General features: G+C 37.8%; 2 protein-coding genes across 4 annotated transcripts; one reads left to right on the top strand and one right to left on the bottom strand.

Moving 5' to 3' along the window:
* Positions 1–301: 301 nt before the first annotated feature.
* On the bottom strand, positions 302–6,826 carry LOC116711223 (lumican). Of its 2 annotated transcripts, XM_032550636.1 has the most exons (6): positions 6,440–6,826; positions 5,050–5,190; positions 4,593–4,924; positions 3,660–3,984; positions 2,508–2,825; positions 302–594 (listed from the first exon to the last, which is right to left on the bottom strand). In XM_032550636.1, the coding sequence occupies exons 3-6, from the start codon at positions 4,896–4,898 to the stop codon at positions 443–445; spliced, it is 1,101 nt and encodes a 366-aa protein (XP_032406527.1). In that variant the 5' UTR covers positions 4,899–4,924; positions 5,050–5,190; positions 6,440–6,826; the 3' UTR covers positions 302–442. The 2 variants fall into 2 exon arrangements, with proteins under 2 accessions (XP_032406527.1, XP_032406526.1); XM_032550635.1 differs by lacking the exon at positions 5,050–5,190 and having other exon boundaries at positions 6,440–6,825.
* Positions 6,827–18,680: 11,854 nt separating this feature from the next.
* Positions 18,681–25,418, top strand: fmoda (fibromodulin a). Of its 2 annotated transcripts, XM_032548417.1 has the most exons (7): positions 18,681–18,790; positions 19,695–19,733; positions 21,335–21,731; positions 23,114–23,236; positions 23,352–23,492; positions 24,410–24,677; positions 24,759–25,418. In XM_032548417.1, exons 3-7 carry the CDS (start codon positions 21,366–21,368, stop codon positions 24,908–24,910), a joined length of 1,050 nt encoding a protein of 349 aa, XP_032404308.1. In that variant the 5' UTR covers positions 18,681–18,790; positions 19,695–19,733; positions 21,335–21,365; the 3' UTR covers positions 24,911–25,418. The 2 variants fall into 2 exon arrangements, with proteins under 2 accessions (XP_032404308.1, XP_032404307.1); XM_032548416.1 differs by lacking the exon at positions 19,695–19,733 and having other exon boundaries at positions 18,685–18,790.
* Positions 25,419–26,033: the final 615 nt, after the last annotated feature.

The raw sequence follows: 26,033 nt of genomic DNA, 5'->3' as shown, positions 1-26,033 counted from the left end.
GAGTAGTTCATGTTACATCATAGGAGTGTATGATAATTGGAAGAGTAAGGGATTACTCAGTATTGGTAAACCTGCGTGGTATCTACCGGAACTATTCGAACCCAAATAGCCACCCCACCAGTTTAAGTTCTTGTCCCAGTTACCAGCGGACGGAGCAGTGGGGTGCTACAGGAATAATAATGTTATAATCAGCAGTTTTCTGTTGAGATACGTTTAGTCTTTGTCCTCTTTTAAACCTTGATTTTTCTTGAAACGACTGGGTTTGTTTTTACATAGTGAAGACAACGTAAATCACAACTCGTCTGTTTGATTTCAAGCTTTAATGTGAAGAACAGAAATGAGCTGGACATCAACAAGCTGAGGTTTAGTCGTGTTTTTCTCTGTAGCACCTGTTCGGGTCGGAGGGGTACACAATGTACTCGCGTCTAACTAATTCTCCGAGTCAGATGAAAATTCTCTGAAGCACTCGGAGGCAGTGAACCCAGTCAGGAGGGAGCTGGTGTTGTGCCATTTTGTTTCCATCCAGCCGTAGGATCTTCATCCTGGAGTAGGACAGAGGCCCCACCTCTCTGCAGAAACTGCTCACGTTGAACTCTGTAGAAAACAGATGGCATTATTCGGATGGTTACTTTATATTTTGAAACTTGTTATCCCCCAGAGTGACAGTCGGTGATCTGTCAGGACATTGTTTATATTTGGCGGAGCATCAGTTTCACATTGTAGCGTTTCTTTTGCATGTGTGACCCCCTAAGTCCGACTAGCTCAGACATATTATGCAATTTGTCTATCAAAAACAGCCTGCTGCAGTCTGGTCCTCCACTCACAGAGTCTGCATTTACCATTAGAGGTCTCAGGTGCAGAGGTGAAAAAAGAAGCAGTGGAAACTACTCAACCCATTTCCTTTTTAACCCACCGCAGAGCTTCTTCCAGCCCACTCTGTTGGCTTCAGTCAGGAGGAGCTCTGAGACAGTGAAGTGTTTTTATGCTGAAGTTTTTCTGTAGACTTTCTGTCTCATTAGGATAAAGATCCTTTGTTCTTTGCGAAAGCAGATTAAAAAACCAGAGCACATTTTTATCTTTGCCAGAACTCACTAACAGACTGTGCAACTCCTGCTGTTGTAGAGCCTTGCAAAAAATATCCTTACTTTTTAAACTTTGTCACATTAAAACCACAAACTTCAATGTATTCTATTGAAATTTTCTGCAAATACAGCTCTGAAAAGTGTGTTATATGTATGTTTTGAGCCCCTCCAGTAAATACTTTGTGGCATCCCCTCTGGTTGTCATATGTTGTAATAAAGGGACCCAAAAGCAGGAAGTGTGCAAAATCCTAAGACAAATAGGAACATGGACGAGGCCAAGCAAGTTCAACCTGTCCACGCTTTCTTAGAGATAAACATTAACCAATCTTACATCTAACTAAACTGGTGAATGTGAGTGCACAAATTACAAAAACAAAGATTTTATCTAACATCATGTCTTTAATAATCCTGAAAAGCAAAGCATTCTCATAGCATGATGCTGCCAACACCACGTGGATTTCGTTTTCAGGGCATCGTGGGTTTAAATTCCACACAGATGGATTCTGTTTACAAATTAGGTCAGTTCTGAAAAAAACAGAATTTATTCAGAGATTTCAGAGTAAAGAAGGATGAATATACAGGTCTGGAAAAAATTAAGAGAGCACTTAAAATGATCAGTTTCTCTGATTTTACTCTTTATATGTAAATGTTTGAGTAAAATGAACATTGTTCTTTGATTCTATGAACTATTGACATGTTTCTGAAATTCCAAGCAAAAATTTTGTATTTATTTGCAGAAAATGAGAAATGCAACAAAAAAAGATGCAGTGCTTTCAGACCTCAGATAATGCAAAAAAAACAAGTTCATATTCATTTAGAAACAACAATACTAATGTTTTAACTCAGGAAGAGTTCAGAAATCAATATTTGGTAGAATAACCATTAGGTGTCTCTGTCCTTCTTTACAATTATGCACTTGTGATGGTTACATAAAACCCTAATAAACAGGACCATGTGAAAAAGTTCAAAGAGCAGAAATACTTTTGAAATGCGCTGTAGGACATCTTGTCAGGCACATTTTGACTCCGAGAGTCCTGCACCATCAAACCAGCTAAAGCAACAGGGAGCAGACAGACAACACAGAGCAACACAGATTGGGGAGGGGAGCAGCTTCAGCTTCTGCTCCATCTGGCGCTTCTACCTCTGAATCTCTCCCAGATGTTCTCTTACCCCTCTCCCTGCTTTTAACCTACTTTCCTCACATCCAACCAATTAATATTTAGTCACTTTTCTCCCCTTCTCCACCATCTTCTTGCATCTTTGTCGCAGCCCAAACTCCTCCCACATTCATATGCAGCAACATGTCTACAAAATGCTGAAGCTGCAAGCAATTTTTTGCTACATTTCCTCCCTCTTTGAATCACAGCTTTAATCAAAGCATCTGTATTCATGATGCATGTGTGTATCAATGAGTCAGCGCATTACCTTGAATGTTATTGGCCTCCAGGTAGAGGTACTGCAGGGTTATTGGAACCGTGGGGGTGGTGATCAGCTTGTTGTAAGAGAGGTCCACCTCCACCAGGCTGGAGTGGTTAAAGGCCTGCGGGTGGACGCTGCTGCTCTGCAGGCCGCAGTGGCTGAGACGCAGATACTTCAGGTTGAGAAAACCCTCAAAACTGCCCTCGTCCAGCCCAGAGAATTTGTTGTAGGACAAATAAAGCTGCTGGACAGAGGGAGGTAAATGGCTGGGGACAGCTGAGAACAAATTTCCACTGATGTCCAACAGATTCAGCCTGATGAGACCTAAAAGACAGAAGAACGTCTTCACACACATGCAGGAGTTAATCCAGACAAAATGTGATTTGTTATACCGAAGGAAGATGAGAACAGATGAAAAACAAACAGGCTTAATTTATTTTATTCTTTTTTGCATTTACTGCAAATATTGCCCTTTACGCTTTTAAAACATGCAATAAATACCCAACAAGTCTACTAACACTGCAGAAGATATAAATGGAATGGTTCAGTATTTTTGAGTGTTGTTTCGGTTAAAAGGTTATGAGTATAGTTAATTTCTTATTTATGAGGTAGTAGGAAATTAATTTAACATCTTCACAGGGTAAAAATCCAGATTGTGATTACAATAAAGAGCAAAAAATATCCTCTGTCAATGAATGACGAGATAGTGCTTCAAAATAATTTGACTGATTTATTTCTCTAATGTGCAGAAAGAGATGCACAATATTAGAAACTACTGACCTTTATGTTTTCCTGAATTTATTAGAAATGTTTTATTTCTCATCTCTGGATCTTTTAACCTTATCAGCTCAATTTCTGTCAGATTAAACCGTCTGTCTATGCACCTACCAACATTTGCGACAGACAAATTTAATTATGATCTTTACCGGCCAAAGTTTTTTGATGTTTGATTAACATTTCAATAAAATGAAAAATAATTTATTACTTTAATTCTGAAACCCTAATAGTTTCTTCAAAAGTTGTGAGTTTGTTTAAGAAAAGCTTGAATCTAAATTTGCTTTTTGAATGCATTTTGGATATGGGACTGGTCTATTTCCCTTCCAGATGTCAGAGGTTGAGTCCAAATGTATGAAGAGCAGAACTAACAAATGACCCCACCTTTGAGGTCACCCTCTGTGATGGTTTGCAGCCTGTTTCCCTGCAGCAACAGAAGCATCAGATTCTGCAGGTTCTGGAAAGCTCCGGGGCTGATGCTGCTGATTCGGTTGTAGGCCAGCCGCAGCTGTTTGAGTCCGGCCGGTAAGCCGCCAGGCACCGACGTCAGGTCGTTGCGGTTCGCAAAAATGTATCGCAGCTCAGTCTGGTTCTGCAGAGAGGCCAGCTCCAGTTCGTTGCTCTCCAGCTGGTTGTTGTCGATGATTAGCCAACGTAGACCCGTAATATTAGCCAGGACGAGGTAGGACAGGGATGAGATCTTGTTGCCCTGGGAACAAAAGAAAATGCATCCCTAAAGATGCTAGATTTTTTTTTTTAATGCTGTATTAGAAGTAAAAATGAACATGGCTCCACAGTGACTCCATTGGTGAGGCTTTTAGTTTAAATGTAAGAGGTTTAGATCTTTTTACATTGACCTTCCATGTTCTGAAATTTTCACTTCAGAAATTTTGGCTTGTCTGCACAGTTTAAAACATGAATATCACCCAAACAGGACTTACCTATGCGAATTAGCTAAAAAAGCAAAAGATATTTATTCATAAACAGGATCTGTTTGTATATTACTAATGCCAATTTATGCATTTTGAAGTACTAGGAATTGTATTGGAATAAATTCGCCACTGTCTAATGACTGGAGTTGTGACGTAATATGCTTAATTACTCTAATTTTGTATATTAAACACCTAAATTTAAATCTGCTGTATGTGCAATATTCAAACAATCTTTGCTTAACTTTGAATCTGCTTGAAGAATATAGTTTTCGTACATGCATAATCGTAGACATTTTCTGGCAGTAGGGTGGTTTAGCAGGTAAAGAAGATTGGTGAATGGACAACATCATGGAAAAGGAATAACATTTCTGTGTTTTGATTCTACCTGTAAAAACAAGTACTGGGTTCTTTGCGGCAGGCCCTGGGGGATGTTTTCAAGGCCTCTGCTGTCACAGTAGAGCGACGTTGGCCAGTGGATGGGACAGTCACACTGCTCAGGACAGACCTGGTCATTGTTAGCTCGAAACCAGGCCGGGTCAATCCTTCCCTGCAGACTTAAAACGCTGGGCTCACCCAGCAGACGGTTAATCCACAGAGGAATGCCACCATAGTCTATGTCAGTGACTAATGTGGCCCACGCAGAGTCTAGGCCACACAGCAGCACCAACACGCCACAAAGCAGGGCAGCCATGGAGCCAGAGGACGAGACTCGCAATTCTGTCAATGAATCAAACAAGAAAATAATCATTGATTAATGTTTTTGTCTCTGAGCCTAATGGTAAAAGTCAAGAAAAGTAAGTCATATAACAGTTTATTGGCCAAGTCAGTAAATAATTTCAAACCATTCCTGGAGGCGGGTTATTTCTCATGTTACCAGCGTGGAGAGCATCAACAGGAAAGCTGATCAGAGTCGATGAGTGCGGTTCAGGATAAAAGAGCAATCATGGAAGTACAACTGTTAAGAGGCTGCAGAAGCTTTAAGACTGAGGAAGAGGAAATGGGTCTCCCATCAGAACAGCAATTTAAACATAAAGTAATAAAACTCAAAAACAGATCATCAAAGCTGCTCTCTAATCTGGGACATCAGATAATGGATTCTATGTGTCTTGTCTTGCCAGAGGAATATTGTTGTGCAGTATTATGCAAAATCTATCTTTTTGAGCTTTATATCATGTTTTAATCTCATCAAAAACGTCCCTGGAGTTTTGCACCAACATGCATGTTTGAGAAATCATTTGATCTCCGTGGCAACCGTTTAGTTGTGCAAAATGCCAAGGGTGGACCTAGCTCCACCTTCAAGACACAGTTCCCCCTTGGAGGGTCAATTTTCATGTTACAGATCACCCCTCCCACAGGACAGGTCACTCTGCTCCTTCAGACTAGCCAGCTACAATTAGCAAACACCTGATGGAGCAGCGCATCTGCTAGGCTCATTATACAAACTGCTCCTCAGTTAAACGCAGGAAAAAACGTACTTAAGAGGTGAGTAGAGGAGAGACGATGTGATGACTATCTGAAGGTGGAGTGTTGAAAGAGGGGGAGTTTCTGAAACAGACAGAGGCCCAATTTCAAGACGCTAAATTATGAAGCTCAATTTCTTTTAAGTCACACTTGATAAATGCCGAATTTTCATAACAACTCAAGTTAACAGTTACTTGATTGTGCTATAAAGTGATACTATGTAGCTGGAAAACAAGTAATACTGCCCCTTTAAACAATCCAGATTAAATTATAATATTATGTACATCTAGAATATTATTACACAAAAGTACACAATTTCACATAGAACTGCAAGTCCCGTTCTGAAGATGAGGTTCAACAATAGTTATTAATCTGAAACACTGAAAAAAAAGACTGAAACATTGGTTTGAGTTGCAGTAGCAGATGACTTCTTAAACATGCATCAGCTATTAGAGGAAATAGTGTAATAATTTCCTGATTGCATAGCATACGGGTTACAGTAACATGCACACAGCAGTTGTTTCCCACAGGTTCACAAGCAAAAAGTTTTTAGGCAGAGGTAATTTGCAGGAAAGGTCTGAACAATCAGGAAGTAGAACTTGATTAACATGATTGCACCGTGCTGCTTTGCGGTGCAACAACAACTCAGAACACTGTCAAGAGTTTACTGTAATGAAGCAAGCATGCATTGTAGTGGTGATCATTTCCAGCTTAACCAACCACACAAAGAGGAAACAGTAGAACAAAAGAAACAAAGAAAGTGACACTTACCTGTTTGATCAGAAGCTACACACAGCAGAGACAGGGCTATCTCTTGTTCTCACTGAAGCCCTTGGGAGACATATATGTGTGTGGGTATGTTTTCAAGCTACCAGTAGTGTTTGCCCACTGTCTGATGCAGTCCTCCTTTCCAAACACTCCCCACATCCCAGACACCAGACCTCCTCCATAATCTTTTCACAAAGTTGAGTCTTCCTTTCTCCCTGCAGCATTTGTTAAACTTATATTATTTTTGTGGCAACATCTTCGAAGAGATGCACAGAAATATATAAAAAAGCCTGATCAATTAAGGAAGTCATTGGTATCTAGCTAGTGTGAGTCGTTTTAGATATTAAAACTGACATTTTAATAAGCACATATTTCAGTTTGCGCGTCTCGGCGTGTGTGTGTGTGTGTGTGTGTGTGGGGGGGTGCGTGTGTGTGTGTGGGGGGGTGTGTGTGTGTGTGTGGGGGTGTGTGTGTGTGGGTGTGCGTGTGTGTGTGTGTGTAGGTGTGTGTGTGTGGGGGGGTGTGTGTGCGTGTGTATGCGTGTGTGAATGGGGTGTGTAAAATGTGTTCTTGCCTGGAGGCACAGAAGCCACAGAGTACCTGGGGAGCCAAAGAGACCATTGTGTGTGTATGTGTGTTACCGCATGCTCTGGGCAAGTGTGTCTTAAAGGAAGAACCGAAGCTTCTTGCAAACATCTGTGAAAAAGAGAGCAAAATGGTTCCAGATTATTTTCACTCCATAAACCTGGGGAGCATTTTAATAGAAGCAGTTATTGGAAAAAAAACAGCGCCCTCTAGGAAGGCCGAGCAGACACAGACACTTGTGATATTTCTTATTTCATCATTATTGGAGAACAGGCTCTTGTCACATAACAAGTGAAGAATACCACAGTTTCACCATATTTTCACAAAGTATGGATCTGTATGTCACAGTGCACTTAAAATGGAGTCTGTAGAAAAAAGATAATTTCCATCAAAGATTTGTCCATAAAGTATCTGTGACAGGTATTTTCTAATCTGCATCCTGCTGCTAAGCGCTTGTTACTTTAAATACACTGTCATTAAATGACAGATTAGAATGACAGCGTGAGAAACTGACTCACGCTGCAGAAATGAGACTTGCATCACCTTTGCACACACTTCACAGAGAGTTTCGAGGTTGTGTGTAAAATTGGGATATTTTTAGATTTGCATTGACGTATTAACTAATTCACTAATCTTCTTTACCTGCTAAACCGCCCTACTGCCAGAAAATGTCGGTAATTATGCCTGTACAAAGTGTAGAAAAAGTTTCTTCATTAGTTTTGCAAATGAAGGTGGAGATCTGCATCAAATGAATTCAGTCAAACATTTTATTGTGAAAACAAAAAGTGGTTTTTGTACAAATCTTGGCAAGAATACAAAAGTAGCCTTTTTTTTTTTTGATTATGCAGGACGTTTATAGGTAGTCACACACCGTTCAGCATAGTTTGTGTGTCTTCTGGATCTTCTGCTTCCCAGCTTTTTTTCCAGAGAACAGAATAATACACATCTGGTGTAATTTCAACAAATGGTCCTATTTTACAGATAAAATAGTGATTTGGTACTGACCCTAGTTTTACCCAATCACTGATATTCCTCCAAACATAATGAAGAAGTGTTTCCAGCAGAGCTACCTCTGTGTCTGATTAATTTCAAAGGGATTTCTTCCTTTGGATAGCTTGACTATACTGCTAACTGTATTGCCTCAGGCATGCTGGTAATAAACCAATAAAATCAACTTTTGAAAAGAGTAGTCTTAGGAATGATCCACATTAAAACTGGCCCTGCAATAAAATGTTTCTTTCCCACAGAAGGACATTTTTATGGATCTCGAAGAACTTTCTGTGATTATTATGAATTTAACAGGATAAGTTGCATCAATTATAGGTGACGTTTGATCAGATGGTTTCTCACAAACACTTTTCAGCTTGCATCCATTAACTCTTTATTATCCTCGTCTCTTTTTCATCTCTCATCCATGAGCCCTGAAACTTATGTTGTTTCAGGGCTCATGAAACTCATTTGGCTTATAAGTTGTAATCAGGAACAATCACACTGGCAGAGTAATAGAAACCACTAACAATGACCTCATTCAAGACTAATCATTCTTTATAAACCCAACGTGATGTGTCTGAAAATCCCAGTAGAGCCGCAGTTTCTTAAATCATCAGCCCAGGACATATGATGCCGTTAACCAAACCAAAGTTGCATAAATCCTGCTCTGATTTGAACTAAAGCTTCTTCACTGTCACTGAATGTTTTCCAGTTGCTGCCATGTGATTCCTTATCTTTTATTAATGAGTAACTAAGTATTTTCTGGACCTTTTCTAGTCTTAGTAAAGTTCTTTCAGTAGTTGTGCATCAATCAGTGTTTTAACTACTCAGGTAAGTTTTATGCTCCATATTTGAGCTAATGTGACTCACAGAACATCCACGATCTCTTTGGTAATTTAAAGTTGCAATATAAACTATAGAGAGGCATCATTGTTCAAAATCCCAATTCTTATGAAGTTTAAAACATAAATAAAAACACAGTACAATGATTTGCAAGTCCTTTTCAACCTTCCACTGAATCTAGTACAGACACAAGATATTTAATATGCAAACGGATAAACTTTTTTTTTTACAAGTACTCACTTTTTTGGATTTTGATACCTGCAACACATAAAATGACTGCATAGATTTACAATCAAACACATGTGATGGATAAAAGTTCTGTTATACAAGGAAATTTGGAAAAACTTACTGCAGAGCTTAGTTAACCAAGGTCATAATTCAAAGTTTTGGTAATGTCACATTTGAAGTTTTAATAAAAGCCATAATGAAAAACTTATGAGATGCTAAATTTTAAATTATATCAATTTGTAGTCATGCTATTTAAAAGACTAAGAAAACTTCAGCTATAAATTGTCAGAAAAGTTGGTACAGCTTGAAATTATATATAGACCTAATACTTAGAGGAAATTTGTACCAAACACTGGTTAAAGTCAAAAACAGGACTGAAAAGATAAAGTTTCCTGTTTTTTTTTTTTAGGTTTATCACATTAATATTTTGATTTCTGCAAACTTTTCCCTTTTTAGCATCAGATGAGCTGTAAAAGTGAGAATGTCTATCAAAATTTATTACAATTTAAAAGGTAGTAATATATGACTTTTCACAATTCACTTCAATCTCCTTTAAATAAATTGCTTAACATCTGTTTGAGAAAGCATATTTAACAAATAAAGGAGATAAACAATTTCTACAAAGCAACATAAAAGAACAATAGTATGAATAGGAAGTAATGGAGTTCTCTTCTAGTTATTCTATCTTAGGTTTATAAATAATCTAATAAAAATGCACAGTCTTCTGCTCATGCAGATTTGGAGCCTGTTTGCTGAGCAGATCTGTCATCAGCCTGTTGATAATGTTAGGAACACACGACATGCAGGTTTTCCGGGAAGTTTTAACCGGTCTGACTTTGCAATTTTTCTTTACGGTGAGCTCTGCTGCTCTTCGGAGATTTTGACACGTCACTAGAGAGGCAGGTTACTTTTGGCACGCCACCGGAATATTTGAAAATCAGGCCTGGCAGGTTTTAAGCATGTAGGAAATGCCAACTTCAGCTAAGCAGATTTTCAAAATGTTGATTAAAACTGATGTCATTGTGCAACATGGTATAAATATTGAATAAATCAAAACATGAATCCACCACTGAGACGTGGATGACGTAACCCAAGTCATTTCTACAAATATCTTGGTTTCCTTTGCTATCCAGTCACAAGTTATTACATACAGTAGATGGCATCTACTCCTCCATCTATTGCTATCTTCTAGTTTGCTACAAAGGAGCAGAAGAGTGCAGCTGTAAAAATATAAGTGAGTAAATCTGAAGAGATTATTACAGAGAGTATAAAATAATCCAGTCCAATATTTTGTCAATTTGTAGCAGTTTTACAAAAAATAAAAAAAGAGTACCTGCATATTTTCACATTTTCACTCATTTAACACTTAAATTTTATTGAGATGATCTTTGCTTAAAATGATTTTTGTTACTCAATAGGATATATATTCTAAAGTATTGCCTTAAAATCCTAAAACTTTAACATCAGAACGAAGTCACAGTAAAACAATATAAAAGACAAGATATTATTGAATGTAAATAATTTCACTTATTGTTTTATTGTTGTTCTTCAGAGGAAGAAGAATATTCAAAATTGATTAAGTACTTTTAGGAGAAAAGGACAAGAAAAAAAATGTGAATTGTCTTTATATTAAAAGCTTCTAACAAAAAGTTGTTGATGAAATATATCACAGTGCAAACATTAATGTGTGCTCTTTGAAAAGTTTTTCAGGCAACCAAACAGCCTGCTGCTTCTTATCTATTGATTACATCCACATATATGTATGTTAACATGCATCTATCAAAATGTGCTAAACCAGTACAGTATGTGACCAAACCTGCAGCTCAGCAGTTCCTGTCGCCCACACCAGAGGGCAGTGTCTGTGTGTAAAATCACAAAGGATTTGTGATTTTGTAGGATTCAGCACTTTAAGCACTGCGCGTTTACGCTTTGCCTGGTAGGAGAATATATGATCTATTAGATTAACTCTAACTAAATGATTTGATATGCATTGTAGATACTGAAGCACCAGGAGATTGGAGGGAACATTATGTAACGGATGAAAGACTCAGAGAAACATTATTAATTATATGACTTCCAATTATCTGTTGGCAATTTGCAATCACATATTTTCCTGATATTGTGCAGCTCTATATAAACCGTAGTGTTCTCACGGTGCAGCATGTTTAAATAGCATGTATAATAACATTTTAAGTGGGGGAGATAAAAACCAACCCTCTTTATTAAGACTACCTCTTTTTAAATGCAAAACCCTCCATTAAAATTGACCTCAGATTCATCATCCTGATTGCTTAGCTGGGTACTACCTGTAATTATTTTCTAAAGTGAATATTTCTGGTATTTCAAACATCATGTTTGATCTCCAGATGCTCGTTAGTGCAGGTAAAACTAGCCAGTATACAGAAATGGTATGAACGTGCTGTAATTAAGTCATGCACATGGAAGTTAACTGTTTTTCTTCATAAAACTATAAGATCCTGCAAAACGTTGAACATCTGTGTGATTCGGCATATGGGTGAACATCTGCTTTCTATTGCATGGTTGTGCTGCCCCTGTGCCCTGGAGGGCCACGGTTCAAATTACCTCCAGGAGCCACGGTGTCCGAGTATCGCTGAAAACTTCATTCCTTAGAAAAATTCCTTTGGTGTGCCTTCTCCCTGTGTATGTTTTAATACGTACAACTGTATGTTTGGAAAGGAGGATGGATAGATTTGAATATCACCTGCATAAGGAGGTCTTCCAAGGGACCGTTGATGTATTGTGTGTGTGTGGGGGTGTGTGTGTGTGTGAGTTAAAGAAACCCACACATGCACCATAAACATTAGACCTTTGTTAGCTTATGGCTAAGGCCAGGGTCAGGTTTAGGCTGAGGAGCATGAAGGTTAAGGATAGGGCTAAAACTCAGGAAATTAGAGACTTCAAGATGGAAAACTATAAAATTAAAAAACATCTAAAGTTCTGTTAAGCAACACAAGATACTGATATTTTCCAATAAAGACCAAAAAAAGTTTTCATTCCTCTGTTTCCCTTTTTATCGTGTTATTTCTTAAATAACAAATTTGTTAAACAGCATATCTTAAATGTCACAGCATGTTTATTGTTGCAATATTGTGTAGGGAAGCCTGAGAGATATAAATGCTTTGTGTACAAGCATGCACACAGTGTCTGACTATATGTCTGATTTTTTTGAAAGTTTAGCAGTCCACAGAGCACTGTTGAATTCACAAGATGAAAATGGAAAGAGAACATACCAAGAAACAGCTGTGCACCTAAAACAGAGAGTATTGAGCAGAGAAACTGCAAAAAGCTGCTTGACAACTAGATACAGAGATCTACAAGTATTAGTTCTACAGTCACATGTGGGTTTGTAGAAAGGTATGAGAAGAAAACCTGCAAAAAGTGGGAAAAAAGTATTTCAGTTTGCCATCAGTCATGTAGGGGAGACAGCAAACATACTAAAAAAAAGTCTGATGAAAACCAAAATTAAATTTTGATTCCTGAGTACAAGAAGCAATGTGTGGGAGAAAGCTAATAATACACGCTAAACACATGCAGGTTGTGAAACATGAAGGTAGCAGCATCATGTTGTGGGAAAGTCTTTCTTTGCAGATATTCTCCATCAATTCTGACTGAGAGTGAGCTGTAAAGAAGAACAAATGAAACTGTCATTGTCTGGACGTACAAACTTGCCAGAGAAGTATAGTTACAGATATAAATACAAAGGTTGTTCCTCTATATACTGTATACCACAGTTTTCAGACTATTTCTAAAACATTAATAAAATCATATATCTCCCATCTCTCATTTTAGTCCTTCACATACCATACAATGGAGGACGGATGTTTTGAGGATACGGTTATTTTTTTTTAGCCATTTTTCTTTGAAGTCAAGTAAATCAATTGTTTAAGTATTGCATTCTTTCCTTTTCACTTGTTAATGTCTCCTTGTGTTCTTTATTTATATAGCTTATCTCTCTGCAATACTCACAAGTTTATCAGCTTGACCATCTCATAAGCCATGACAGATGTTAAATTTGGAAACTAAATAACCTTGTGATGCTGAGTAGAGTATATGTGTCACACAAAACACTTTAAAACTGGTGAATATAATATCATGTCTTACTGCTTCTTGCACAAAGGTTTGCATGGCTGATGAATTTTTCGGCCTGAGACATTGAAAAAGCACAAGCAAAATGTCTGGATCAGTTTAATGCATTGCAGATGTCTTCACATGTTTGTTGTATGAAGGCTTTTATTGTCTGATGTTGAACACAAACGCTATAGTCAAAAATAAGCAGCTGAAATGCTGAAAGGTGCATAGATCTTTATATGTTTAGTATTTGAGTAATAATTTACTGCTGACCAGGTTGCTCTGTTATCAATTGGGAATGATTGCTGCAGTGCTGAGACAAGTGTCCAAAACCCGCTCATAGATGTATATCAGCTCTTGCTATGTAGTCAATAGTATAGATTCTTACTACCACAATCAAAATACAAAAGTTGTTTGTTTTTTTTCTTTTGTTTGACTGGGTTAGGCTGTTACAATGAAGCCTTTTCTCTCCCTCACAGCCACTCGATGGCCCTGCAGGGGGTACAGCCAAAGAAAAGATAAAAAATCAATAGACAAGCTTTTTACAGGGCGGATCTGTTATGTGTTACTAAAAGACTTTAATCATTGAGACCAAAACATAAGTTGATGTAATTTAAATAAAATCAGTCAATGATCTCATCCTTATATCTCCAGATGAAAAGCTGATGGTAAAACATAAGGAATCGCAACATGTGGAGGCTGTTTAGTCAGTTGTGTAACTTTTGGGCAAAACAAATTTAGACGTACAAAATATACAGTCTGACTCTATGATGAATGTGCGGGGGGAGGAGGTTTATGTTTTCACAGGAACAGTGGAAATATTGACATGGATATTGACATCATCTCCCAGGTTTAAAGCGAACGCTCCAGAAAATCTAACATGTCCACTGAGAATGTCACTCTGGGTGACATTCCTGTCATCTAGAGGAAACAGAGACAGCAGGCTCACTAAGACTGGACAAATGCAGAACAAAAATGGGTTGTGTGGTCCAATGAGTCTCGGTTTTAGTTGCAACATTTTGATGATAGAGTCAGATTTCTGCTTAGACAACATGTGATGGTCGAATCCTGCCTCAGAACCACTGGAGATGTGCACCAACCCCTCCGCAACCCTGAAATGAAAGACGGATGGGTAGATGGATGGACGGAGGGATGGACTGACAGATCAACATGAAAGTGTGCATTCATCCTCCCGTCTGTCAATTATTCAGGGTGCTGGTGGTAATTTCTCTTCACTCCAATGGTCTCTACAGTCACCAGATCTCAATCCAGTAGATTACCCTTGGGATGTAGAGGAGCAGGAGGTTTGCATCACAAATATGCAGTAGACAGATATGAGTCAACTGAGTGATGGTATTGCGTCAATATGTATCAAAGTCCGTAAGGAATGCTTTCCACACTGCATTGAATTGATGCTTTAAAGAGTAAAAGCAATTCTGAAGGTCAAAGTTGGTACAGTAGGGAACTAGCAAAGTGTACAAGATAAAGTGGTCAGTGTGTGCAAGTGCCTCATCCAAATATAATTCTCACTAGGCTTTTCTTGATCTATATAGCCACAAACCTTTACCAGTTTAATACTTTTGAAGCACAAATGTGGTATTTGCTACAGATGCACAGAGATCACTCTGCTCCACAGGTAAATCTTACTCCGGTGTTGGAAAAGAGCCTTGTTCAAAGGAGGAACAGCTTGACTCTTATCTTTGTGGGGTAAAAGCAAATATTATCTTTATATTTGCAAATTTACAGAGGAATTCAAATGGCAGATTTGTGGGCATGGAGAAGGCATATAGCTATATTTTGCAGGAAAGTGAGGTTCTTGACTTGTTTCTACTGGCTATCTGGTCTCAGGGTACAAGCTTTGGTTTTTGAGTCCTCTGCACCAGACTGAGCTTTTTTTCATTGCAGTCCTCCAGGTTGGAGGAGAGTCTTTGTTTCTTCGCAAAAAGCACTGGGGCTGCCATCCAACTGATTGAATTAATGCATTCTGATCACTTTCACAGCCACAGCTATTTAAAATCCAGTTGGTAGGCATGAAGACTTCTTCTACAATGAAGAAGAATTGGTCACTCTCAGCAATACGTTGGATCCCACCATAGTACTCTGGCAGGATGGGCCGGGCCAGTTAGTCCAGTCATGAAATCACTTCATTGTTAAGAATATACAATCAACTGTGGGTGTTGCTATAGCAAAGTGTAAGCAACTAGGAGCAGGGTCAACTTAGCTACAATGTATCGTGTCTTGTACTATAAAATCACAAAGCAAGTCCAGCAGATGCCGAGGTGAAGAGATGTGAAGAGGTAGCTACGGGCCTCCAGGCCTTGTGTGACCTACATATTACCTCAACTACAGGGAGTAGAGAGCTTCATGCTGAGCAGCTGCATGCAAGCCTTACATGACCAAGTGTTGGACCCCTTGATGTGAAGTCTGCTTTCTTTGGAGATTTGTTTTCTGAAGTAATGAACCGTGCTTTTGTTTGAAAATCTTTTTCCGGACCACATTTGACTAAGTATATATTCTGGTACAGAGAGGATTATGTCTGTTCTGGAGTTGGGACTGGATCCTTAGGTCCAGTGAAAGAAACTCTTGAAGGGAAGCGATTATGCTTCCTTTAACAAATTAGGATGGGCCTATGGGCTATATGAAACATCCGCTTTACATTTTTGCAGAAAATACTTCAGAGATAATGAGATTTCACTTTGCTCAGTTCTGAGTTCCTTTCAGAATGAGCTGCTTTATGGTCTCAAGTCACTTTAAACGTTCACCTTTGACCTTGAGTTAGACCCTGAAGCAGATGTAGAGCCTCCTTCGCAACCAAGAAGATTGCAAAGCACTTGTCCTTTCCAGCAGCCATTGTACATCACATACAGCAGTAAAACCAGATGACCAAACATGTCTAAAATCTTCTTAAATTGCTAGGAGAGGCGCAGCACCTGCTGATTTGTGACATAATATTCAGAAGCTTTCCAGACACCAAAAAACATTAACATGTTGTCAGAAAACAGCTAAGTGGAGTTTTTAAGCACTTGGACTATTTCTAAAAGCAGCTGAAACCCAAGATCATGCACAAAAAACATTCCCGTAGTGAATTTTGCATAATACGTCCCCACTTCATGCTTGAACATATATAACTTAATGGACGATTTCATGCACCCAGTTTTATTGTGAATTGCTCCTTCCTGTTTCTACATGTCCACAAAGCAAGCTCCATGGAGACATGGATGAGTCTTGACCTCAAAATCCATAGAACAACTTTGAGATACAGTATATCATCTAGAATACTGTATGGTTGCCCATTGTTTTTCCTCCATAAAAGTAGCAAGAAAAACTTTGCGCCTTTATTTATCTCTATGGCTGACTTAAATTTCATTCAAGTAATACTATCTTTCATAGATTGTGGTTTTTCTGTTTTCAGATCATCCGAATTTCTCTCATCTGACTAGTCGCTCCGTCATTAAGTGTAAATATGTCAATTTTCAGAAGCAAGACCTCTCTTCCTTTATGATAATCATACATGTAAAATGTTTCCTCCGAGAATAAAACACGTGAAAACATATGTCAGACCTGACAAAACAAGCTGAAATTTACTACTTTTTTTGAGAAATGAAAGACAAAACTATGCATCGAAACTTCGGTCCAGATGGGGCACCAGTTTGAAGGATTCTGTGGCAGGAAGAGGCCCACATCAAAACCAGACAGACACCATAAGAGGATGGGCTGACAGCTGTTTTCATTTACCTCTCTACAAGATGTGAAAGTGTTGCAGAGAGTCAAAGAAAGCTGGATCCATCCCACATCAAAACTCAAAATATATGGGTCTTTTTTACAGTTTAGCTGACATTTTTCACATGAGGTGCTGACAGTTTGCACAAATGTAGGTAAAAGAGCAAAGATGACCACTGAAGAGAGCAAAGTATTAACTGCAATAATATAAAAATAATAATATAAAAAAAGGGATTTATCTTTTCATCTAGTGTTTGTCTTTACAGAATCACCTACTTAAATATTATTGATTCGCTCACTAATTTCTTTACAACAGAATCCGTGTTTTACTTCTACTAAAATTGCAGTTCTTTATTAATGGAAACATTCTGATGTCTGTATTTTTACTTGCTGCAGCACTATTTACAAAGTAATTTGGCATAACCTTTTGTGGTTTAACCTACGCAGTCTTTCATATGATAAGGCTGGAGTGATTCTTCTATTTCTACAGATATCAGTGTTAGGGTTACCATAAAACTCAGACTTTACCCTTTCTATGTTTAATTTACATGGTAAAGGTTAGTAAAATTAATTTCAAAAATAATAAAGTGATATTATTTTTGTGTAATATCACTACACAAAAATAGATTTGGAATATTTTAATTGAAGCAGTCTCATACGCTGCTCAAAAACTGCATGCGGCTGAAAAACATTTCATTTTATGTTTGCATGCAGGAGAAACCAATTCCAAAAAATGAAGTAAAAAAACAACGCTGATTTTTTTTTTTTTCTGCATATTTTGCATAAGCAAACACAATACATTTTTGGCTCATTGGTCATGAGTAAAACCAAGAAACGGCAAACTTATACCTCTCTTTCACACTTCTTTCTTCATTAAAAGGCAGTTCTTCCACCATGTTTCAATGTACAATAAACTCTACAATAAAACATAATGTTTGCATCATATTTTACTGTAGGAATGCTGTGAGGATGGAAGATCTAAGAATCTGTAGCAACAATTAAAAACTGCAGATGTTTTCCCTCCAACCTGGCTGAACTTGAACTATTTTGCGAAGAAGAATGGGAACGATCTCATTCTGGATCTGCAGGGCAAGCAAATGTTGCACATATTGCACAATTTCTAGAAAGCATTGGATAAAAATGCAGTGCAGTATTTTCTGATTTGTATTTATAAAATAGTTTTAAAACCACATATTATGCATGCACTACTCTGTGTTGGTTAATCACAGAAAATAAACAATACATTGAATTTTGACGTTACCAAATAAATAAAATCTTTCAAGAGGTATGAATACTTTTGCACTGAAATTGTAGTTCAATGTCTGGGAATATTAATGAAGAAATGAATCATATTCAGCATGTTTGATTAAAATGTACTTGGTATAATTTTTATTGTCTTCACATGTTTTATTATATTGCACACATTTTTCATGCAGTGTTTGTCATAATTGTGACACTAGTCATTTTGTTGACCATCCAAAAGTTTGGTTAGATAAATAGGATATAGGGTTAGATGAGTGATGTGTGGTTTTGTCCAGCCTTTCATTTCAGAAAACAAAAACATCTAATCCAGTGAGACAAGGTCCCACAAAATGTTTGAAAGCAGTGGGATTCAGCCGACAAAAAGGGGGAATGTGAGGGGAACACAGATGGGAACAATCCTTCACACCCTCTGCTTCTCTCTAAATTGAGAGAAGTGGGGTGCCGGCGATTGGATAAAGGGGAGTAAGTGACCAGCAGATGGAGAACAGTCAGAGGCGTGGAATAATGAAAAGGAGAGCAGGGAGGAGAGAAAGTTTTTCTTTTCTTTTTTTTTTTAATAAAGTGTTTCTCAGGGGCCCCTCCGCTCCTGAGCACACAGAGAAAGCAGAGGCAAGGAGGACCAGTCTCCCTGATCAGGTGAGGAGTGTGTGTCTGTGGCTTTAAGGAGAAGAATGAAGGTAATGATGGTAGAATTGTGTTTTGTGTTTCAGTGAAAGAAGTTTCAAACTAAAATTTATTCAAACTTTTAGATCTTGGTTGGTTTTGATCAGCAGGTTCTCCAGGCTCACTGGAGGTCTTGAACACTTGAACGCTTTTAATTTGGGCTTTTGCTCCATTTTGATGTAATTTGGTTTTCAACTTTTCTATTAAGATGTTCAATCATGACCCATTGATCCTTCAGGCAGATAAAGGGATAAAACAGTGTTGTGCTACAAGATTACAGACAACTAAGAAGCAACAACTTTTAATTGGATTTTTTCATACTTTCTTGCTAAATGTGTTCCAGTTTCTTTCACTGAGTCTGCAAATAACACCAATGATAACGCTTTGTCACAGAAAATAGCACATAAGCACCAACCAGCTAATTCATAAAGAGCTGGTTTTCATCTGCAGTAATCAACTGAGAGATGAGGCGTCTCTTAAATCCTGCCTTGTCTTTTTGATTTTATTTTATTCTGTTTCTTAAAGAAATGACTTTCAGACTCAGTTCACCTGAATTAGATGGGTATTAGATGACCGTGTACTTTTTCTTTTGTCCTCCACTTTGACTTTTCTCTTTGTGTCTGTATCAAACTTTTAAGCAGAGTTAGAAGAAAATGATGCACATGCACATTAAGAATGTGGTCTTTCAAAGACTTAGAGGCAGAATCATTTGTCTTTATCTGGTTTACCAAACTGGCTAAAAATGTTTATTAAGTATGTGTGTTTAGGGGTACTTACTGTATATATGTGTGTGTGTGGGGGGGGGGGGTGTGTACATGTAGTTTGATCTGTTCTTTGTGCATTCTGCTTTCTGACACTGAGCGTTCTTGTACCACAGGATACTGATCTCAGAGACTTTTGTGCTGAGTTAATCAAGGTACTTTTTAAAAATTTATGAAATAAATGCACAAAACACACACAGTCAAACATAAACACACTTAGACAGTTAGCAGCTTAAGTGTACTAGATAATATTTGTAAAATGTGACCATATGAATACAAAAATATTTTAGACGAAGGAACAAACACAAGCTCCATTTAAAAGATTTGATTTTAACCAACTTTCAATTCAAGCTTTGTACGAAATACATACAAAAACCACATAACTTTCAAAAAACAGAACGTGGAACTTTTACATATTTTCCTCATAGGATCCTAGTCCTCCAAAAATGTGCCTCCCTGTGGACACACATGTCTAAAAACAAAGGCAAAGGCTCTGATTGATAATTCAACCCCAGCAGGAGAGCCATAGAAGCCTTTCAGCAGAAAAATATTCTTGAAAAATATCAAAAACTATAAACATGCCTGTAAAAATCACAGGTTTTTGTGACATACAAAATCCGGCCATGACAAAACTTCTCTTACTTTTAATTAATTATTCTGTACAGTGTAACTTAAAAATATATACCATGAAGAAGAAGATTGTTTTGGGGATTTTTTAAAGCCAGAAGTTACATCAGTGTGTGCATCCTTTGGCTAACACTTTGTGAATAAATCTTTTGATCTATCTATTTTAGTCTGTCAAACATTCTCAACAGCAATGAAGTTGTGATGGTCTCTCTTCAGATGACCCCACATATTTTCTGTCACTTTGAATAGGCCATTCCTGCACTTGAATTTTCTTGGAGTGAGGCTAGTCTTATTCTAATTTTTGATGTGTGCTTGGACTTTCAGTGATGGTGAAAATTAAAATTCCTTCTTATTTTCTTCTGAAAGTTTTGAATCAGAGCTGTACGAATGAAATGAACGAATTGTGCCAAACAATATTTAGAACTATTCATTACTTCATCCACCTTGACATTTATTTTATCTAATAAAAAAATGGAACCCTAAAGCATGATTCTGCCAGCAATATGTTTCACATGTGGAACACAACCAGCAATGACCAGAAATGCCTGCAGCTCCTTCAGTGCTGCTGCTGCTTTGCTCCCTTTCTGTCCTGTTTCTGCTTCTTTTCTCTTTTTTTCTCTGATCCTGATTGATTCCTTTGTAGAATAAGATCTTCTAAATACTTTGTAACCTCTCTGCAGGATTTAGCTAGCAGATACAAATGAACAAAAATGAGAAATAAAATAAAATAATGTTCAGGGATATGTACACTTTATCTTATGTTGGTCAAATTCAGTGTAATTGACAACAGGAGTGGACTCAAGATGCTGTTCTGCAAAGTTTTAGTTTGAGACTGTGCCAGCTTATATGACCAGGGTTGTTTCACCTTTCTTAGTTTTTAAACTTTCCCTCAAACACTTTTTAGTTGAATGACACTGATATGTGACACATTAAAGTTGGAAAAATCTTTGGTTTAATTTCTTTACATCCTGAAAACATTGTTTCAACCGCGTATGCCAGTGGCTTTCTTTTTCTTTCTTTCTTTTTTGATATTTTTATCATTATCAATCTCTTTTTTAATAAAATCTCCATCAATTAGTGCAGCATGAAGGAACTTTCTCTGAATACTTTCTCTCCATTTCTGTCTCAGGCAACTGTGAAGGCTTTTGTGCTTTGTGAAAATGCGTCTGGAGACTGTAATCCTCCTGTCTGCCCTGCTTCCACTCTGTCTCTCTCATGGATGGGACCCTCTAGCCTGGCTGTTTCACCGCCACAGCCAAACACAACAGGTTGGCTTCCTGCGGGCAGACACAGTGGGAGGGGCGTGTCCTGATGAGTGCGACTGCCCGCCAACATTCCCCATAGCCATGTACTGTGATGGACGGGGCCTGACTGCTATTCCATCCATTCCCTCCCGCATCAAGTACCTGTACCTCCAAAACAACGCCATCTCAGCTGTGCCTGACTCAGCTCTGGTCAACGCAACAAATCTAGTGTGGCTCATGTTGCATCACAATCAGTTGACGTCTGATGCTATTGGAAAGGAGGTAACGTAATGCGATCACAAAACTACGCACAGATGTGTGCTTGTGCGAGGCTAAATGCAATGATGCCGGTCTGAGAGGCAGACAGATGGCCCGCAGATGTCTGCCGGCCTGTCGTTTGACTTTTGGTCTTGTCTATATTAGAGAAGTTAAGTGATTCTTTGTCCTATCAAACATTGAATCAATTTGTTCTCTCAAAGGAAGAGAGAATGGATTGACTAAAATAAGTTCTGATTGGATTTTAGTATTTTAACAAATAAATACGTAAAAAAAAAAGTGTTCTGTGCATTATAATTCATTCCCTTTTTTCTCTGACATACTGTAGTGATATTAATGAATGGACAAGGAAGAAGGTCCAGAGTTAAATTCAACTGAGAATCTGTAATAAGACTTTAAGATTGCTGCTCATATATTGTACATGATCTTTGTGAGTTTGAACTATTTTGTCATAAAAAACGCTATTAGTGAAGGAAACCACATAAAGTCCATTCTGTAGCTTTCAGGCTTCAGGTTTACAAGCCACAGGGAACACAGTAAACGAACATCCTGCCGTGGGGGGAGTGCTTTTCTTCATCACATAGGTTCACCTTTCAGCTGAACCGTAGCCTTAAACATGCTGCCAGAACTACAAAGAAATGTTTTAGATTTTGACCCAGTCAAGGTCAACAACTAATTCCTATTGATTATATACACCAAGACCAAAGGAGATTATGTTCAGGCACTTTCTCTTCAGAGGGACTAAGGTTGATTTATTTTGCAATGATCAATATGCAAGCATAACAATAGATGAGCAAAGCTAATGGGATCACATCCCAAAACACTTGGACCTTTAGATTCACTTGAGAGTTGAATATGAATGCATGTCACGCATTTCTGATTTATAATTGTAAAACATGCATCTCAGTCCATCACATAGAATCGCAATAAAGTAAATTAAACAATGAGACAAAATCTGCTAAATTCAAGGGGTGTGAATACTTTTGCAAGACACTTTATTTAGTTTATATTTTGCAACAGCCAGTTGAACAGTAAAACAAATATTCAAAATACTCATTTTTTTGTGCTATATGACTAATTAGATGCTCAGCAGCTACCAAAGATGTACAATTATTACTTGTTGTTTGAAGACGCACGTTTCTTCGACTGCTAAGAAAAAACTAAATTGCATCAGGTTACTTGACAGCCTCCTGAAGTGGTCTCTGCTGGCAGGATCTCAGATTGGAAAGACCAAGTTCTCCTCTCTCTAATAAGATGAGCAGTGACTGCTTGACTCAACCAAATAGCCCTTTAACAACATAACAAATACAAAAAACATGTGAAGGAAAATAGCAGGTACAGCTGTTAATTTTACATGCCATTATTGCAAACATGCTTTTTCATTTTAGGTATTTTTAAAGCTGGTAGGACTGGAGCGTTTGTTTCTACACCACAATAACTTGACCAGCGTTCCACCAAACCTTCCTCGCTCGCTGCGGGACTTAAGGATTGACCACAACAGGATTGAAAAGGCATTGCTTCACCTTAACTTAATTTCCTAAACATTCATTTTGTTGTTCACTTTTGCGTGCTTTGGTTGTATATCATGACAAACAAATTGGCTTTGATAATTTCACTCTTGTCTAGGTAATCCCAACAGACCTTGAAGGAATGGATAACCTCACTATCCTGCATCTTCATGACAATGCTGTTACAGACATGACTACATCACTGAAGGCTCTAAAATCCCTCACACTACTTGACATCAGCAACAACAAGCTAATAAAGGTATTTAGACAGCTAAATGTTTGAGTAAAAATAAATAAAATTTTGTTGTTTTTTTTCAAGCATGAATCTGAACAAAAAAAGATCAAGTGTGGGGTTCTTCAGGACGAGATTTCTGGACCTCTTTTATTCAGTGTCTACATGCTTCCCTTGCTCAATTTTTATCAGAGTACTACAATATCTCCTAGCATTTCTATTTTGATAACATACATCTTCATATGTCTGTGGTAAAAGATTACCAAAGTCCCTTCCAGTTACACAATTTGTATGTGGGTGGGATCAGTGAAAGGACAGTTTTTCTTTCATTTTAAGGTAGAAAACAAAAATTCTTGAGATTATAGTATCAAAATGATTACAGAGATGATGTTCATTATTTCAGACTAATTAATAAGTAAAGCAAAGGGAGCAGTTAAATCAGACACTGCAGAGGAGCGATCACAGGACCAATAACAGAAAATAACACAAACTGCCAAGACAAATCAAGCTCAAAACAAAACATCTCTCACTTCCATTTCCTGTTTCAAAATAAAAGTTATCTCTGCTATTTTGAATAGTTCATTTCAATTAATTCAAAATAGAATTAGCTATCTAAACTTATTTTCCTAAGTCTTATAATGTTTATGAATTTGTAATTAAATGAAATCTTTGTTACAGTTTGTTAACCTAAACATTTTACAACAATTAGCACACTAAGCTAGCTCCCATAAAGCTGACCAAAAGAGCGGCTTTCCCACATCCACATTCTTCCTGGGTTAGGGTTTTTTATAATTTACATTTTTACTATTTTTACTTGGCATATGTTACTATTCATGTTAGTCTGTAATGTACATTTTTTAACTGTTTTTCGTTTTCTCCTACAAAGGACTTTGAATTGTGCCCGAATGACGTTGTGCAAATAAATCTTCTCTTTTCTGCTTCAGGTCCCAGATGCTCTTCCTGAACATTTGCACCAGTTCTACATGGAGTTTAACTCCATTGACTCTCTGCCCGAGGATTTCCTGGGGGGATTAGCTCAGCTGCAGTATATAAGGATGTCTCACAATCTGCTGAAAGACAAAGGCATCCCATCCAACACCTTCAATGTAACCGGACTGGTGGAGCTGGACCTGAGCTACAACAAACTGGAGAGAATCCCTACTGTCAGCACCACGCTGCAGCATCTCTACCTGCAAGCCAATCAGATCAAAGGTAAGTGGCCTTTCAGGCATATTGTGAGGAAATTACTCCACTCACAGGGATATTTTACAAGTCACTGTCCTGTCATTGCAGAGTTCTCCCTGGGAAGTTTCTGCTCCGTTGTGGACGTGACAAATTTCTCCAGACTGCAGACGCTGCGACTGGATGGGAACGAGATCAGTCAGGAGGACATCCCGTCAGAGTCTGCTCTCTGTCTGCGTTGGGCTTCCAGCATCCAGATCTAACCATGTGCATTAGACCACTGTTCGAGAATTGCCAAACCCAAATCAGTGCAGGCTCAGAGACATATTGTGATATTATCACACACACCGCTGTGATTGTTGTACAAATGTGAAATTTAAGAGATGTTTCTTCAGTATTACGCTGCATCAAAGGTCAGAAAATATTGATATACATAACAGTCACTTGATCATGATTACATGTTGTACTCAAAATCAGTTTAGGAGCTTTAATATAATGTGTATTATATGATATGTCTGTGACTATGATCCTTTTTTGTTGTGAGGATCATTTATAGCCTTTTATTTGCCTTTAATTTCAATTTTTCTTTATGCGTCTTCTCCTATAGTTCTCTCTGTTTTACTCTGTTTTCCTCTGCTATCTCTGATACATAATATAAAGTCCTGCTCAAAATCTTAAGACTGCAAAAACATTATAAGCATTCAAATTTCATGCTCATTGATCATATACAGGATTTAAGTAAAGTGTAAAACACAAAGAAGAAAAGGGGGGGAAAAAACTAATACAGTGGGAAAAATGCAGGTATTATGACTGAAGTTCACTACTATTAACACCTTAAACACCTAACTTTAAAACTTGCTGATCACTTTTTCAAGTGTTGTTCACTTCACAAATGCATTTTAGACATGCTTGATGTCAGTACTTCCAGTATGGCTGGTGGTGATATTATATACAGTACAGACCAAAAGTTTGGACACACAGTTGTGTCCAAACTTTTGGTCTGTACTGTACGTCAATGTTTTTATTGTAAATCTCTCCTGCTATATATTCAGCAGGATTACACACACACACACACCCCCACACACACACACACACCCATACAGTATATATATATATATAGAGAGAGAGAGAGATAGATAGATAGATAGATAGATAGATAGATAGATAGATAGATAGATAGATAGATAGATAGATAGATAGATAGATAGATAGATAGATAGATAGATTTCTCTATATTTTGAGATCCTTTCAGGATGATTTTATGCTTGAGGGCCGCCTGTCACTTTAAATCAAAATAAGCGGTAGCTGGCCACGCCCCCAATTCAACGTTCACATTCGTACTTGAGGATGGCTATGACTAGACGCGCTACTATATAACCATACATT

Source organism: Xiphophorus hellerii, chromosome 20, assembly GCF_003331165.1.
Source record: "Xiphophorus hellerii strain 12219 chromosome 20, Xiphophorus_hellerii-4.1, whole genome shotgun sequence".
Taxonomy (NCBI): Eukaryota; Metazoa; Chordata; class Actinopteri; order Cyprinodontiformes; family Poeciliidae; genus Xiphophorus; species Xiphophorus hellerii.
This window is presented reverse-complemented; position numbering and strand designations above follow the sequence as displayed.

Coding starts and splice junctions, on each gene's coding strand:
- LOC116711223 (XM_032550636.1), bottom strand. CDS start 4,898: ATGGCTGCCCTGCTTTGTGGCGTGTTGGTGCTGCTGTGTGGCCTAGAC. Junction 2,826..3,659: donor CACAGAGGGTGACCTCAAAG/GTGGGGTCATTT, acceptor TCTGTCTTTTAG/GTCTCATCAGGCTGAATCTG. Junction 595..2,507: donor GGAGGCCAATAACATTCAAG/GTAATGCGCTGA, acceptor TGTTTTCTACAG/AGTTCAACGTGAGCAGTTTC.
- fmoda (XM_032548417.1), top strand. CDS start 21,366: ATGCGTCTGGAGACTGTAATCCTCCTGTCTGCCCTGCTTCCACTCTGT. Junction 23,237..23,351: donor ACCACAACAGGATTGAAAAG/GCATTGCTTCAC, acceptor ACTCTTGTCTAG/GTAATCCCAACAGACCTTGA. Junction 24,678..24,758: donor GCAAGCCAATCAGATCAAAG/GTAAGTGGCCTT, acceptor CTGTCATTGCAG/AGTTCTCCCTGGGAAGTTTC.